Below are 18,259 nucleotides of genomic sequence, written 5' to 3'. Positions count from 1 at the left end.
GAGTACCGTCCCCTTTCTGCCGGGGATAAATAATGCAGCAGGTCTGCACAATTGTGAGGTGCAGGAAGTGGATGCTTTCTTCATCTGTCTCGGCCTGAGCCGCTGTTGACACATAGTTTGTAGTTGGTAAACAGGCAACACAAAACTGCTCAACGAGCACCTGAAGATGCTTTGTATAAATTTGAATATTTAACTGCAGCTGCAGTTGCAGATGGAGATGGAGATTGGAACGGTGGTGGGGGGGGGGTGGTGTCTGTGGTGATGCACTGGCTTTGGCTGTGGCAGTCGTAGCAGTTACAGGACCCACGAAACCCACCCACAAGTAGCAACATTTCACTCAAATCTAGTACAGCTGCTGGCTCCGGCAACGTGGCCTGGCCAAATCTTTTGGCAAAAGCCGGAGCGACCCCCAGGCCCCTCAGCCCCCGCAAAACGCATTTGGCATGCATGTGTGTCAACGCTCTGGCCAAAACAGCAGCAACGTCGCAGCAGCAGCACCAACTGAGTTGATTATTATGTATGCATTTTGGGGCTTAACTTCCTTGGGGGCCAAATGGTTCAACTGACATTCACCCGCTGCTTCAATGATCACGTTTCCAGGGTATTTAAGCAACGCTATTCATGAGCATAGTTGCAATATGTACATATATGCACAGCTGCAGGATCAAATTGGGTGTAACTTTCAACCGCATCATCAAATTATTACAAGTTGTATTTTAGGTGAAAATAACTCTTAGCATACTCAGAAATAGTTATTTGTTATAATAATCAGCTTGAACAATTTGAATACTTACTTTTCCAATATAATCCGCATTCAGTGGCTGAGATAAGCAAAGTTCAATAAAAACACAGGGGTATAGCTTCACATTTAGTTTTCATATTCATTTATTTATTTTTAATTAATTCATTAGTTTTATTTATTCTTAGACCCTTGATATCCTCAGAAGTTGTGTTGTGTGGTTTTCTTTTTTTTTTGTTTTGGTTTATCTTTACCGCTTGTCGCATGTTTTTTGTTTTGTTTTTTATCCATTTATATATTTTCATATATAATATAGTTCAACTTAATACGCTTAAAATATTCTCGTTTCGCGTTGAAATCATTACATATATGGTATATCATTATCATTATTGCAATAATTATCGTAATTACCTTTAGTTTATGTCATTTTAGTTTACTGTTCTGCTGTGGTAATATAATGCCATATATAATTGTTCATTTACCGATAGATACATATATGCATATGCCTAGGGGGTTCTAGGTGATGAATGGGGGTTATCGTTTATCGTTTGCATTGACAATGCGGGGGTTGCAGAGGGGGCTGTCCGCCCCGCCGACCCTTGAATTCTCCACTAAGCTTACACAGACAAAAAAAAGTTGGGATGTTTTCTGTTCGTTTCTCAATTAGTTTGAATTTGCCCTACAATATTCCTTAGGTTTGCTTGGTTTGCCTCGGTTTATTTACTATTTGTGAATTACATAGTTCGATATACTACAGATTCATCTTCTCTGCTATTTTGTCTAATAAATATAATTTGTTCTTCTTTTTTTTTAAATTGTTCTCCTCTGCGTTTATTTGTTTATAATAAGTATTTCAACTTTTCTTGTTGCTTCGCTGCCTTTTGGTTGGTTTGTTTATATTATTTTGTTTATTTGTTTATTATATCTCATAAATTCTTGTTGTTGCTAAATTTTGTTGTTTGCTTTGCTGTCGAGTGTATATGTACTTGCATCTGTATTATGTCGGTGTATGTGGGAGGGTGTGTTTGTATCTGTGTGAGCTCTGTTATAGTTGTTGTTTAGCTTGTTTATTTTGTTTGTGGTGTGCAAAACGTTTAAATGTTAATTTATCTCAATTGTTTCCCTGTTTCTTTATTTGCTAAGTATTTCTCATCGTTTTTTTGCCTTTCAACTTTAGCATTATTTTAGTATTAAGTTTAGGTTTAGTTGTAAGTTAGTCCTTCGGTTTAAGTTGAAGTTTGTGTAGCTCTAACATAAATATCCTAAAATACTTGGGTTTTCAGTTATGTACACATAAATATTTCTTGCTGCGTCTGCTGTTTTGTTTTATATTTTACTTTTACTTTCTCAAGCCATTTCATAGTTTGCTCTCATCAATAATATTTATTTTAGTGTGCCATTTGTTTATCTTTTTTTGTTTGCTTTTGAAGCAATTTCATTTCGTTTTTTTTTGTTTGTTTTCATTTTGTTGCTTGTTTGCTTTTTATGCTTGCCAAATTCTAATAGGTAACTGACTCCTGCTCTTTTTCGAATTGTTTTGGTTTGCCAATCAACGAAACGGAAATGGAAACGAATCAAAAACCAGATGGGAGAAATTCGAGCGGAAAGTACAGTGGTACCCCGCACACGTACAACTAACATGTAGACTCCTATACATATTACATATATTTATTTATATTTATATATGCCATTTATCCAATAGTTTGTCTCGTTTATTTTACATCTAGTTAGGCGCGACAACGATGGAGAAAAAAAAGCCAAAAAAAATGTTCGCACACTTCTGTGTGAGCTTGTATATTTTGTTTTTTTCTTGTATATAACTAGAGATTACGATGCACGGTGCCATATACTATATAACACTAGTTTACCTTGATTAGCCTTAATATATATACACAGATACTCCGGCAAATGTCGGGCGACACCGAATTTCCATTCATATATTTTGATATAACGCAATCGCACGCACGCGGACTCTTTCTCTCTACCTGATGTACGGACAAAATTTCTTTCTTGAGCGGACATTGTCTTCTTGAGCGGACATTTAGCAATATACCTGTCGCTCTTCGGCGGACAACACTCGCTTCCATGAACGGACACTCATACGGACACTCATTCTGCTCTAAGCTGCGTTCTACTTGGCTGGCTCCCCATGCTCCCTTCTTGTCCAATTGATCGATCGTTTTGGCCTCGTTTTGTGGTCTGGTTTTCGAGTTGGTAATTTTTATAAAATTTCGTTTTCTTGCTTGCTCGCAACTAATTCAGCAATCTTTTGTTTTCCTTTTCTACGGTATTTTGTTATTAATGCAATGTTTTCCTTAGTTTCTAGGAGGCAAGGAAACGATCAACACACACACGCAATTATTTAACTATACCTACACATATAGTTGTGGCAATAAATTCGATAAGCACCAATTCATGGAAAATAAGTGAAATTCGAGCTGCAAAAAGTGGGTTTTTTCTAAAGCGAAGCAAAATTGGTCAACTAATCCGGTCAAATTCTACTTTAATTGGCATCTAATATCTGTCTGGATCCCTAGCAATCTCAATCAAATTGGACGGAAAGCTCAACGATCTCGATCTGGGTTCCATAGCTGAAATCATATATCTATTTCGTGTTTGTGTTGTTTTTAATACTGTTTTTAAGCTTTATTTATTTCGATTCGTTTATGGTTTTGAGTTTATTTGGGCCGCATTGAGCTGAGTTCGAGAAAAGCAGACTTACAAATAATAACAAAACATTTCACTTTCCACATAATAATAGCATTAATATGTATAATTAAAATTAGTTCGATATATACTTTTTAATATATTTTTTTCTTTTTTTGGATTGTGGATGTGTTTGCCCTTGCCTCGGCCATATATGTATGTATGAACAATAATAATGAATAAATTAATTAATTAAGTAGGACGAAACTTAAACTTATCTATACGAACATTACAGCTATAGGTTTCTCACTATAAATATGTGTGTGTGTGTGTGTTCTATATTTAATATATATCATTTTATATTTTATTAAAAAAAAAAAACACTTTACCTAACAGCTACATTTTCTTGTTCGATCTCTATAATTACGTTTCTTATTTTCTTGTTATCCATTTAATTTTCAAAGCTGACACTGTGCAAAGCAAACGAGAGAAAGCTTTCGCTAAGCAAAAATCTCCCACAACCCCAAAACCGGTTGTCTAGTGTAGTGAGTCCGTCGGTGTGTCTATGTGTGTGTGTGTGAGTTTTGGTCTGGGCCTGTCCTTCAAAATGTCCACTTCCGTTTCCGTTCCCGCCACCTCTCTCTCCATTTCCGCTTATGTACATTGGATGGTTGGTATCAAATGGAAGATCCAAGGGATCACCTCCAGAAGGTCCGTCGGTCAGTTGCCGTTCAATTGGTTTTGTTTAAAACTATGCCAGTCTCAAAAAGCTCGAGAACCACGAAAAAAATTAGATACGCCAATTCCCATAAATTTCCCGCCCTGCTAATTTTCCTCCTGCGCCCCTTATTGTGATGAGTATGCATGTACATATGTTCTGTATGTATGGTACGCTTTATGCTCGTATGACTACTACACTATACTATCCATTATCCTTATATATATATACTATATATATATATATATTATGAATATATATATATGATGTATATATATATACGTATCTGTATATCTATAACTTCGTCTATATCCGCGGCTGTATCTGTAATCTGTATCTGTACTGTAAATGTATCTGCGGCTTAGCTGACGTCACACACACACACATATATAAACGTACATGCAGCTACATGGGATTATGTTGGCATGTCGCTTTCTTAATTTTCATTAATTTTCTTTCTTTACTTTTCTCTAGTGGCTAACAATAAAAAAAAATATTTTATGTATACGTGTATATATATATATAATGTTCCTTGACATCAAAAAACTGGTTCGATAACATAGATTTATGTACTATATATATATATATATATATATATGTTTATATATATATATGTATAAATATAAATAATTATGTCTCCTGTTCTTCGGTTTTCACTGCGCTCCTCGCGGTTTAGTGGCTGGTTTTTAGGGATTTCCTACGGAGCTAACAGTCGGCTTCGCGGTGGAGCTCCTCCTCGTCCTCCTGGATAAGATCGGTAGATCTGCGGCGTCGACGTCGCGAATTGGGCACTCCCGCCGCACCGCCGGTGGCGCCCTTCTTCTTCACGAACTTGATGTTGTACGGATCCTCCGCCAGTTCCGGATAAAGATTCACATCGTGGATGTACTCACCCTCGTAGTTATTGGCATAGCTCTGTTTCAGGATCTCATCGGTCTCCTGCTGGCTCCACTCGAGAGCCGTGGTCAGTCCGCTGCGGAGTGCCTCCTTTTCGCGGTGCCACGCCTTTCGCACCGCCGTCAGCTTGGCGTGGTGCATCAGTCGCTGCTGCTCCTTGGCTACGGTGGTGCCGTAGCGCAGATTAATGATGGCGTGTGCCCCGTGAATCTTAACGTCCAGATAGTTGCCCGTATTGGAGGACGAGCCACCACCGGATGATGACGACGAGGAAGATGAGGAGCCGGCACCACCACTGGCTGCTCCCGCTGGTCCACTGCCCACAGTCGCCTCCCTTGTGATCTCATGGAACGTGGTGTTCACCTGACCCTGCAGGCGCTTCAGCTGCTGCCGGTCCTCGGTGGCCCGCCAGGCATCCTCCTTCACGAAGAAGAACGAGTCCTGCTGGGCATTGTGAACCACAAAGGTGAATGGCAGTAGTTTGGAACGATTGAATACACTAGTGTAGACATCCCGGTAGATGGCGTTCGCCGCTGGTACACTGGACACTATGGCTTGGCCATCGGCGGTACGGGAGACGACAATGCCCTTGCCAAACGGTGGCTCCGTATCGGATCCGATTGTCTTGGGCGATGGGTCCATCACATCGCACTTGAGGGCGGAACGCGGTGGTGCCGACAGCTGTTCGAAGTCCGACATTCGGCGCACGTTTAGGTGAGCCAGGAAGCCGCTCTCCACCGCCATAGTGGGAATGTTATCGAAGGGTCGCCGCAGATTCAGGGCCACTGGATTGGCGGGTGGTCGGCCCCAAAGTGCTGGCGGTTGCCACAGATCCCGGGCCAATTGAGGCACCAGATTGCCCACATTGTAGCCCAGGGTGCGCATCCAGGCGGCAAAGTCCTCTGGATAATGACGTTCGTGGCCGACATTAATGGGATCGTTGCCATTGAATCGGTACAGATGCAGGCGCGTCGGTGTGATGATCCTCTCGGCAACACGCTGCCAGTCCGGCGACATCCACTGGCCAATCAATGGATCATATACTCGACCATCGCCCATGTGCACCAGCGTCGTCACCTGATCCAGAATGCCGCCGCAGAAATCGATGGGCAGATACAGATATGGATTGGAATCGTAGACAATGTGACCGAATGGTGAACGCATTATCTCCCGAATGCCCTCGCCGTACTGGTTGAAGAGCATCAATGGAGTGCCACTCTGATCCGTGGCCACATAGTACTTGTGCCGGTACACCTGTGCGTAGATTAGATGACCCACATCGTCGTAGGTCAGTGACATTAGCTTGCCATCCCGCGGCGAGTATATCTGGCTGACCTCGTAAGGTCGTTGCTGGTTGGTGTAAAAGAACTGGGTGACATTGCCAAAGTTATCCTTTCGCGTCGTCAGACGCTTCAAATGATCGTAGTAGTAGCGTACATCGAAGCGACCCCGCTTGGAGGCCCGGACGAGCAGGCCCTGGGTATTGTAGTGGAACCGCTCTTCTCTGGCATTTTGAGCCACCAGACCCCTCGCATCGTACTTATACTGCCCCTCGCCGAACTTTACAATCCTGTCCTGGGCATTGTACTCCATTGGTATCGTGTTGCCTCTGTAGGTGAGCGACAGCAGATTGCCATTGTCATCGTACCGGAAGCCCCACGGTTCCTGGGCCTCCACGCCCACCAACTGGCCATCGCAGTCCCATGTATAGTTTTTCACATTCGTATAGCTGTTTACCGCCATGTTCCGCGTATAGGTGCGCGTCTGCGATATCCTGCCGTGCACTCCATAGGAGAACTCCATGCGGAACACCTCCAGCCGATGAATGGCTAGGGCCATTCGCTGTGTCTGGAAGCGTCCATCGACCGTCCGTGTGAAGCTAGCGGTTCCGTCATGCAATTGGGTTTGATTCTGCGCCGGCTGCGAGAATCGGAACTGGCCAATCAGACTGGGTCTTCCCGTGCGCGGATCGTAGGCAAAGGCCTGTGTCGGAAGACTCTGACCGCCAATCCGGCCCTGCAGGGCCACCACTCGCAGCTGGGAATCGTACTCGTAGCTAAACTTGGCATTGCTCAGACCCGTTTTGGCCACATAATCGATCCTCTCCTCGGCCAGCAAGCCGGCGGCATACTCGAAGTCCCATCGGTACTCCAATTCCCGTTCCGTGTGCGAAACGGTGCTTGGCATTCCGGTGGCCTCGTTGTACTGGAATTCACTCCTTCCATCGCCATGGACCACCTCCGTCAACTGGCCAGCGGCATTGTAGCGGTATACGATGCGGGCTCCATCGCCCGGTAGGATCGTCTGGAGCAGGGCTCCCGCATGGCTGTAGTGCTGCAGATAGGCCCTTGTGCTGCCCGGCGGCGTGTAGGTGCAGCGGATGAATCCAATCGAGGTCTGCATGCTGAAGCTGTGTCGAGTCCCGGAGGGCAGAACCACATGCCTCAAACCACCGGCATCATCGTACTGCAGCACAAACTTCCGCTGGCTGGCCAATCCGATCTCTGAGACCAGATTCCAGTCATTGTACACGAAGGACACGATGCCATCCTGCTGCGAGGTGATCTCCGAGAGCAAACCATGTCGGTCGTAGCTGTACTTGAGCTCCGCTGGACCCCAGGCCCAGCCCTCGACGCGATTGAATCGATCGTAGGTGATGTTTACCGGATAGCCATTGGTGGGGTAATAGGATTTGGGCAGACCAGACTGATCGTAGGCCACTATCAGGATCGGGGTGCGTCGGGCATCGTAGAAGGTCTCCCGGTTGGTGAACTGATCGAACTCCACGCCAATCACCCGCGACTGGTTGACCCAAATCTCACGGTTGAGCGTCTGTTGCGGATTCCTAACATCGCCCACCAAACTGTAGACGGAGTACATTGAGTTGGTCAGTCCCTCGCCCATGGTGACACTTTGATGTGACCACATGGCCAGCATTTCCGCCTCCACGGGCAGAGCTGCCTCCAGCAGGGGGTGCCTGGCCACGGCAGAGGCCTCCACCACCACGCCATTATCGCCATGGATCACCAGGGTGTTGTTAGCCTTCAGTTCCGCATCGGCGTGGGCTTGTCCGCGCTTCAGAAAAGTGGATCGCACTCCGCCCAGAACCAGCAGCTCATTGGCCTCGCCGGCGATCCGTTCCCTCGAGAAAAGGGACTCCACGGAGGCATGGACGTACACTGTGAGACCCTGGCTATCGGCCAGCTGGGAGGTGATTCTCACGATCTCACCGCTGGGCAGTATCATGCCAGTGACCCGTCCAAATTCATCGTACTGGTAGATGTATGTCTCACCGCCAGAGGATCGCGAATTTAGCAGACCCGTGTTACTATCGTAGTCCAGCTCGATCTCCTGGCGACCCTTCTCGCTCAGCTTGGTCATGATGCCAATGCCATTGATCTGGATCTCCGATTTGTGATCCTGCGTGTTCTCAATGGAACTCACCACATTGCTGTAGTCGCGCAGGAACTGGATCTTATTGCCGGAAGCATCCGTTACCGTTGACAATCGGCCGAAACTGGTGTTCTTCGAGTACAGGAAGCTATAGCGCGTCTTACCGGAGGTCAGATCCTTGGTGGCCACGTGCTGGCCATATCGGTTGAACACATATATCTCACTGGACGGCGGGAAGGGAATGTGGAACTCGCCGTTCTCATCGTGCGAGGGCAAATAGTGCTCCAAGGCCAAAACGTGCAGAGATCCTGAAATATTATGGGTAAAAAAAAGATGACGATGTAATCATAGAAAAGTAAAATATAATATGCATTCGCACTATTTGATCTGTATATTTATTGGGTGTGTTTTGTTTACATTGACAGTATTGGAATAACTTTTAGCACCTTACGAATTAATTACGAAGAAAGAGTTGCCAATTTGATGGGTCGAGTTAATTTTTAATGTGCGCCGAGTTAAAGGAGCACTTTACTGGAAGTTAAAGGCAACTTTTTCTTTACAAGCGTAGCTTATCAACTTTATTTACTACCTAATGGGTGGCTGGAAATGCTGGAAAAACATCTGCTCGGCATTTGATTACCTTTTCCCTCGAACGCTGGGAAAATTCGTAAAAAAAAGTCGCACACTCGTTGTCCTTGCCAGATAATTGACTCATTTATTCATTCCCAGCTCCTTGGGCCATTCCTTTTAACTGGTCATCAAATTTATTCGCACTTCCTTAACGGTCCATTCCCATTCCAAACTCGATTTTCCCTTGGTTTGTTGATCATTTGCTTAAGCTAAACGCCAAGTTCCTGCAGCTGTTTGTTTTTACTGCTCTGGATTTTCCCTTCCTCAGTTTTCACTGCACTTTCCCCTCGCCACCTACCATTGAATATTACCCAACACCCCCCGTTTTTCAGTTTTTGAATCACTGCAAATGCACAAATACAAAATGGCATAGGTAAGTTCTGTCTGCAAGCGAGTGTCTTAAGTATTTTTGTGCAATTTGCTACTACTACTACTACTACTAGTCATCCTGCCTCCACCAGCCACGCCCCATTTTGTGCGCCCCTGCGAAGCGTTTCATTTTAGTTAGTGTTGAAAATCGCTTTGGATTTGCATAAATTTGCTTGCCTTACGCCTCACAGCTCCCTGGTATCATCCCCTTTTATTTCAACACCTCCCAACCCCCTTTTTCCTACGGCTTTGCATTGCAAACAGACAACAACAAAAGACGATGATGACAGCATTTTGTATAAGAAACTAAGTGGAAAAGCGGAGAAAAGTGGGCGATGTCTGGGTGGGGTTGGGGTCTGTGGAACACATTAACTTTAAATCATTGCCCGCAACTGCAGTCATCTTAAAATGCCACAAAACTTGGTCATTCAAGCTGCTTAAAATGTTGATTTTTAAAGCAAACGAGTGCCACAATCATTGGAACGACTATATAAAATAGTATATTTACGCTTTATACGCAACTGCCGCGTTAACCACACACTCTCCACAGCTCCAAAATCATTGCGCAGCAAGGACCTTTTCAAAATCCACCCCACCATAAACCTCCGTTTCACGCAATTATTGCATGCAACAATTCACCGCTGATTGCGAATTATGTGCCAGTGTGTTGCTATTTGCACATATCACAATAAAAATATTAAATACATTGTGGCTTCTGGCTTCTTCTTATTGCGGTTCGGGCAGTGTTGATTTGATTTGATTGCGTTACAGTTCATTTACCCGAACCCGAATCCGAATCCGAATCCGAGGACACAAAAGCACAGCGGCAGCGAGGCAGGATCCTTTCCAGCCAAAGACACATGACCCAGACCACCACCACCACCGCCCACAACTCCACACAAAATCCGCATCCACCCCCATCTGTGACCTCGTGTAGTTGGAGCGTAAGCCATTATGGTCTCATTTTAGAGGAGCTTTTCGGTTTCGGGTTCGGCGTGTTGTACAGTACAAAATATTACGAAATGTGCATCGCATTTTCACTGCTTCAATTTGATTGATTTTAATCGGAAACAAAATGTTTGTCTTCTAATTGTTGAACAGTGTTAAACTATGTATTTATCTAATTAAGTATTGATCGTCAAATTCTTGACTTATTTCCATTCAAGGCGGTTTTTTCACAGTGTAGTCGTCTCGTTTTCCCAACTGAAGCTGGGGCATTGGCATTCGAATTGGCAAAGCGCCAGGCCAGCGATTGAGCGAATTTCAATGCAATAAATGTGTGACGCTCAGCTGGAGGTTACCACCCACCGCCTCCCCTCGCTAAATACATACGTGTGTGTGTGTGCGTGGGTGAATTGTAATGTAATGGTAATGACCCCATAAACTGAACAACTTGTTTGTGCCCAGTGCAAAGGGTTGTTGCCATTGTGTCGCCAAATGTTTGTTGCTCCACCGGCCCCACAATCTGCTAGGTCTTTAAACCATCCTTAGTGGGTTTGTTTTACACACACACACACACTCAGATCCTGGGGTGTCCTGCAATTGTCCTGAGCGTTAAACAGTCGCCATGGCCAGCTGGCATATGTCCAAATCGCTGGCGAAATTGATATCGACGGGGATTGAGGATGTTAAATGGAGAGCTCCATGGTGTTCCCGATTTGCCGATGTCGATACGAGGATGTTTCTGCACAGACCTTTTCCTAATATTGCCATAATTATAATATGGTTCAAATTTTGATCACAAAAGTCGGATTTTTTGGGCAAAACTATTGAAAAATTGATCCAATATATGATTGTCATACCTCGTTGAGCTCGTAACTTTATTTACAATCGACTGGCATTCAAATTTTAAAAACGAAATTTTTTAAAATTTTTGGAAAAATGTCCAAAATTTTAATGTTTCTAAATCGTTTAGAAAGTGGCTGTAGTTGTTAGCCATGATGAGCAGTCGGGTTTTTCGCTGTGCTACTCATTTTGACAAAGTTAGAAGTAGAACAAACCGATATCTTTAACTGGCTAAGTTTTTCTACTCATTGCTGCTGTCACTCTTCGATTCCATCGATATTTCTTTATTTTTAGCTCGCTTTTCCTTCATTTTTTTTCCGTGGCAGGCAATTAATGCAATAATTTTTCACATGCTCGCCGGGGAAAAAGGCCACTTAAGCTTGCGAGCTGCTAATGAAGCTTATTTACGTTTTTCTTTGGCCGGCAGCTACATTTGTATGTGTCTTGTCTGCCGCCACGGATGCGAAACCACCCACACACCGACGCATATTTCTACATTTATATGTAATATATATAAATGCGTGCGTGTGTGTGTCTGTATGTATGTATTCCTGATTAATGCTGTGTAGGGGCGGCGCGTTTTTTGTTTGGAAGGGGCCAAAAGTTTTGCCAATTCAATGCCGCGTAGGTAATAAGATTGATTTTCACTTTTTCGCTTTTCACACTCACACAGCAATCACTCACACGTGTGCACACAGCCCACACCACCACCAATGCAGACTAAAACTTGATTAATTATAGCCATTGATTTGCTTTCCACGGCTTCGGCTACAACACTCGCCCAGCCTTTTCATTAATTTCCGCGCCGAGTTGCCGAGTTGATGATGATCCATCCAGCCAGGAAGGAAATCCAAAAAAGGAAACGACGCCACCCAAAAATCCACCCTTTTGTCCATCGTTAGGGGAGTCATCCACATCCGAGGCACCCCATCCCATTGCTTTTGTGGAAATTTATTAATTACGTTTTTGGTCTTATCAAATTACGCTCTGCTAATGCACTCAAATTTATACCTTCCGTGCTTTTTTGAGCTTTAGCTTCTGCAGAGGACTCTCTAGTTGTACACTGAGAAAAAGCGATTAGGGTTCATGTTTTCAACTGCCTTTATATGCTTTAAAAATGTAATTTAAGGCCATTTTATATTGCATATAAATTCAATTCAATATAATTTGTGTATTCATTTTTTTTTAAATTATTAGGATATTGAATATTTCAAAATATACAATTTTCCCCTGTGCGTCTTTTCCCCCATTTTTCTTGGCTCTTCCGTTTCCCCAAAATTTATTGGCGGCCATTTTGTTTTGGGTTTTTGTTCAGTTACCTGAGAGAATGCGAGTGTGTGTGCGTGTGAGAGTGGGTCCTAATTTGTCGTCGTTCGAATGGTAACGGAAATTGGTTTCGCTCTTTCCTCTTTGGCCTGCCCTCCTTGGCCCCGCCCACTTTTCCACGGCTCCCCAACCCCCTTTGGGCATAATGGCCAATTACAACAACAATTGCTTGTTCCTACGCAGCTTGTTCATTGTTCAAGTTTTGTTTCCATTTCCGTGGCTGTTGCTGCTGTTGTTGCTGTTGTTGCTGTCATTATTATTATTGTATTTGCTGTGGTTGTGTTTTGCAATATGTCGAAATTCAACTTCCGGTTTTCCCGTATTTTTCCGTTTGTTTCCTTCTTTTTTATACGATACTCTACCATCCCAGCAGCAGTTAACATTTTCTATTTTTGTTCCCTTTGCCGCTTGTTAACACAATAACATGGCGAAAGAAAAGCAGAAATAAGAAGAAGTGCGAGTTGAAGAAAATTTGCCAAAGGAAATGTTCCATTTTCCATGCTGTTGTGTTTGTGTTGGCGCGTGTGTGTGTGTGTGTGGGAGTATGCAATACAAAAGTAAATTGCCGGGCCCACACACTCACACACACACCCGCACACACATAAGCCCACACACATGTGGGAAAACACAACCAAGGAAGATGACAAATTTGCTGTATCAGATGACAGTTGTTGGGCCCCTCTGTCAGGATACTGGAAAAGCAATAAGTTTTGAGGGGAACCCTTAAAAATCCCCCGAAAAACGGCTAAAAATGCATCGCAAGTAATGTGAACTTTGAACTGAAATGCCTGTTTACTTTATGCCTTGACTGCAGTACCAATGTTCTAAAGATCTTACTAAAAACTGAACAATGTTTTCTAATTTGTTTTGGATTCGTATTGTGTTGCTCAATAAAAATATTGATAATTATACCAGGTAAGCCAAATAATTGTTATAAATTATAGAAGGCACTTACCTTGATCGGCCACATTGATGACTCCATCTTGCGCCACCGCAATGGCGGATATGGCCTGGAATCGGGCATTGGAAGACAGCAGCGTCTCCGCATTGCTGAGCGTTCCGTCGTCGTTCAAGGTGGCCGCTCCTATGCCCGCCGCCGTGGTCTTGGCGCCCAGGAGCACCGTGGTGGTGGTGGTGGGTCCGGTGGACATTAGACCGCCGCTGCCGACGATGCTGGCCAGGGTGCCGCCGCCGTTGCTGCCGGCGCTCGATCCGGAACCAGTGGACAGGGCGATGCCGCCCGCACAGATGCAGGCACCTCCGTTTGCACCACCACCGCTGCCGTTTGAGCCTCCCACTGAGCCACCGGCCGAGGTCGCCGACGAACCGTTGCCATTTCCGCTTCCGTTTCCGCCCGACGGGGTGGTGGGCGTTGTGCCGCCATTCGGACGCGTTGGATTGACGGTCGTCGAGTAGGCGCCGCCGCTGGCCCCGCCCACTCCTGAGTTGGCAGCGCTGCCATTGCTGCCGCTTCCAATCGCACAGTCGCACGTCTGAGATCTGGTGGGGGAAAAGGTGGAAAATTGAGGGAAATGCGTGTTATATGATATATGATGCTATGATATATAATTGAAAATACACTAAGCGAGCATAAATATAAGTTGCATTTAAAGTCTATTAATTAATTCTATTCTACTTCCAAGATAAAGCGACTGTATAGGCTGTTCCTGGCCAACTTCTAGTGTGCTTCTGCAGCAGATGTGGTTCATATTGTACGAAGGGTTGAGAGCCATCAACCCATTGCTGTCATCCTTATTTTTCCTATCTCTGGCCGCACCCTTTCTTCGGGTCTTCCTGCAGGATTTCCCCTTCTTTTCTGGCTGCTCGGGACGCATATTTATGATGACATTGTTTGTTCGATAAACAGTCTAAAGTAAAGCGAACTCCGGGTGCCGCTTATCGCAGCCACGCCCACGCAACAGACACGGACACAGACCGCCCCCATCCATCTAACCCACTGCCCTTAGCCCTTAACAGCCCCGCGAGCTGCCCCTCGGGCGCTTAACCCTCTTTGGCCACCTCTCGAAAGATATAGCTCCACACAAAAGACGCCGGGGGAAGAAGAGAAAAAACGAGTGAAAAGTTGATTTATAGTTTCTGTCTGTGGCGCGACGGCCGCTAATTACTTTGCCACGTCTGCCGGCCACGCCCACTTCAATCGTCCGCCGCCCGTATCTACGCTTTAACCCCCTGACACCTGACGCCATTCGCATGACCCCACAAAATTCAGAGCGAATAAAGTTGAGCAATATATCCTTACTATGGATTTGGTAGGTATTTTAGATTTAGATTAGGTTAAATGTAAGATTATCTCAAAAACTTCTTAAAAAGTTTATTTACAATTACTTTGTCGTGAATTTAAGCAATTTTATACGAAGAAATATGTTATACGAAGAACTGTTTCTTTTTTACCCCAGCTATAAAAAGTTGTATTCCTCTTTCTTTGTACTTTATGCTGAAATTAAACTGACCAACACTAAAGAACCATTTTACAACACTATGTAGCACTACGTTTTTGCGCTTGGCAACGTGGCATAAAATTATTCCGTTGGCGTCAGGAATTTAAGTTTATTGACTGCTGTTTCCGTTTCCGTTTTCTGCCCCGCTTTAATCAATGCACAAAATGCAAATGGCTTTAGTGCCTCTGGTACACGAACACATTTATAGAAACACATGTATGCATACACACAGTCACACATACGTATATGTTGTGTACTGGGGCAATGAAAAATCAGACAATGAAATTCCCCAATGTGAGAATTCCAATTAATTTTTGGTCACCGTTTTCGATGCCTTCAAAATGGGTTAATAAAGTCAAATAAAGTTAACATGACTGTGGATGGCTAAAAGAGCAGAAAGAGCTGAAAAGAGATGGATATTTTTGCATACCGGTACTATTGCATTTATATGGAATAGAATGGAAGCCAGAGAGAGATGGGGATATGGTACACTAGGGGGTATTGCCTAGTTGGCCTGACATTTATGGCCGTTTTGGTGCATTGGCAATTTTGTGCTGCTCTTGCTGAATTTTTATTATTTATGCCCCACTCTACGGTCGAGTATCCTTTCCCCGTCCCGCTCTTGCTCTCACTCCATCTCCTCTCTCTCTCTATCTCTCTCGCTCTTTCGTCCTGTGTGCGTTTTGTCCCGAGTGTCGTTTGGTAGACATTTTGAAAAATTGGCTGATATCGCTCGGCAATATGCAAATAGCCCGGAGCTCACTTAATTGGGTCAAGTATGCGCATAAACAAGTCCGAGTGGAGTCAATCTACCCACCCAGCCAACCCATTTTCCTGCATGCCCTTTACACCATCCACATCCACACCCATTTCATTCGTTCGTTCCATTCGATTTTTGGCCAGCGGCCTGCTGACCAAATTCCCTGTAATGTTGACCCAGTAGCCAGTCAATATTTGAGGGCATAAAACAACTAAGAATGCAATAGTCGGGTATTCCAACTACATATGCCATACCCACACATACTCGTACACAAAACTACCCAAGGGAGCACAGCTAAATATTGGGAATCATTTATTTTTAGTGCACTTTGATAACTCGGCAAAGTGCAAATAAGCAGCCCCCAATGACAGCGAATTGGGAACCCTTTGAATTATAATTTTCCAGCTAAGCGCACTCAAACTGCATGAATTATTGGTTATTCAACTTTGGAACAATATTCATATTTTAGATTTTGGATAAAACTAATGGAAAATAATTAATGTTTCCCATTGCTGTTAAATGGATGTGGCGTAATATTTTAAATAAGCAAAATATGGCAGCGAACCTAATCGAGTGACCAAAATATTATTTAGTACTCATACAAATTATACGTATTTTACCTTAAATGCAACTTTATCTATGGAACTAACGATCTATGGAATGGCTTCTAAACAGTTTTAAGTATCTACTTACCCCGTGCCCTCTTGTTTTCCGGCAAAGTATCGCATATTGCCGGCCGTGTCCACCACGCGAATGGAATTGACCCTCCTCGAATCGCTGTCCGCAATATAGAGATTGCCGAAGGGCGAGAAGGCCATGGCAAGAACGGTGCCCAGGACATTGTCCGCTCCCGTCTTGTTCACCCGGCCATCCTGTCCCCCATTGCTGCAGTGCAGCGGTGTGCCGGCCACAACGCGGATCTTCATGTCCGAGGTGAGTCGCAGGACCAGTCGATCGTCGATGAAGTGCAGGGATCCGTCCAGAGGACTAAGGGCCAGGCCGGTGGGCCATTGCAATTGCGCCTGATTGGCCATCAGGGTGCCGCTGCAGGGAGCCGGACTCCAGTGATTGTGATGGCCATGGTGTCCGATCAGAGTGTGAATGACGCCCTTAGGATCCACGGCGCGGATATTGGTGCCATCAGCAATGTACATGGTGCGATCGGCTGCGATTGCTAGGCCCTTGGGATGCGAGAGTCGAGCCAATAGGGCCGGTCCTCCATCGCCGCAGTTGCCCTCGTCACCAGGAATGCAACGCTGGCCACTGCCTACCACGGGATCACTGTTGATACTGGGATCCTTGACCTTCTCCAGTCGCACGAGTCTCAGGATCTGATGCCTCTCCGGATCCGATATGTACAGATGGCCATCGGCTGGCGAAACAGCCAGGTAATACTGATACGACACCTGGGTGGCGCTCAACTGCAGAATGGTGTACACCTTGCCGTCGGGCGTGATGCGACGCACCAGATTGAAGTCGCCCACATAGAGACTGCCGTCGGGTCCGGTGGCCAGGGCGATGGGCGTCAGCAGCTTGGCATCCTTGGCCACACCATTGCAGTAATCCGGGCAGGTGAGTGGTCGCTGCAGTCCGGTGCCCATGACCACCTTGACGGTTCTCGGATACTCCTTCATGTGCAGCGTACTGCCGTCGCCCTTCTGCAGTATGCCCTCGTGGAAGTTGTAGTGGTGGTGTATGTCCAGTCCCCAGCCGCCGATATCGGATATATCCACATCGTAGCCCTGCAGCTTGGCCGTCTGGGCAATCCAAACGGGCGATTGGCAGGTGCTGTGCTGATAGCCCACAGAAATGCGGGCCACAGTCACTCCGTACACCTTTTGTCGATAGACATTGCGCTTGTTCCACGCGAAGGTATGCACCAAACTGGGATCTGCCTCGTAGGTCTTCACATGTAGGGCTCCCTCGATCTCCACACCCACATGCACGTGGGTCAGAGTGGGCGGAATCGTTTCGCCGGTTAGGCGCATGCGCACTATGCTCAGATAGCCACTGGCCTGCGAGGACTGATAGGTCAGATGGAGGTCCGAGCCCGGAATCTGGATGGATTCTTGGACGATCTGTGGATGGAGAGCAGAAGCACTTGGTTAGCTAACAGTGGTTTAAGCAAAATTATTGGCTTGTTTTCTTGTTTCCAAGACCCTAGTCACTTTTATCATCGGCCTCAGGTGACAGTTAACTGCGGGAAAAGTTTACCTAGACCTGGAGAAATTACCCTCGGACCTAAGTTGGGAAATAGCGCCTTCGGAAAGGTAATGGCAAGCAGACATCGGTGGAGGCAAACCAAGTGTCTGCTGGTGACCGCAGCTGGACAGGTTCGAGTGGTGCAATTAAACGCATTGCGAATCCGACCAGAATTAATGTCCACCTCACTGGCCCTTTCACCCAAACGCACCCAACACCACTGCCACTGCCCCTGCCACTGCCACCAACACCAGTCTCCACCTCCCCCCCTTTTCAGCGGGCAGATGCAAAGTTATAATGTCATTAAGGCAAACTTTAAATTAATTAAAACTGCG

The 18,259-nt window shown here is 45.3% G+C and overlaps 1 protein-coding gene across 3 annotated transcripts in view; it reads right to left on the bottom strand.

The window, feature by feature from the left end:
* Positions 1-861: 861 nt before the first annotated feature.
* LOC6620202 (teneurin-a) overlaps positions 862-18,259 on the bottom strand; it is a 195,902-nt gene continuing 178,504 nt past the window's right edge. For all 3 annotated transcript variants that reach the window (XM_032726421.1, XM_032726423.1, XM_032726422.1), the window contains 3 exons: positions 16,416-17,800; positions 13,459-14,003; positions 862-8,701 (listed from right to left, as the gene is read on the bottom strand). In XM_032726421.1, coding sequence (XP_032582312.1) covers positions 4,809-8,701; positions 13,459-14,003; positions 16,416-17,800 — 5,823 coding nt within the window. In that variant the 3' untranslated portion in view covers positions 862-4,808. The remainder of the gene's footprint in view (positions 8,702-13,458; positions 14,004-16,415; positions 17,801-18,259) is intronic.

This window comes from Drosophila sechellia, chromosome X, assembly GCF_004382195.2.
Source record: "Drosophila sechellia strain sech25 chromosome X, ASM438219v1, whole genome shotgun sequence".
Lineage (NCBI taxonomy): Eukaryota > Metazoa > Arthropoda > Insecta > Diptera > Drosophilidae > Drosophila > Drosophila sechellia.
Note: the sequence above shows the minus strand (reverse complement) of the source record. Positions and strands in the feature narration are given on the sequence as shown.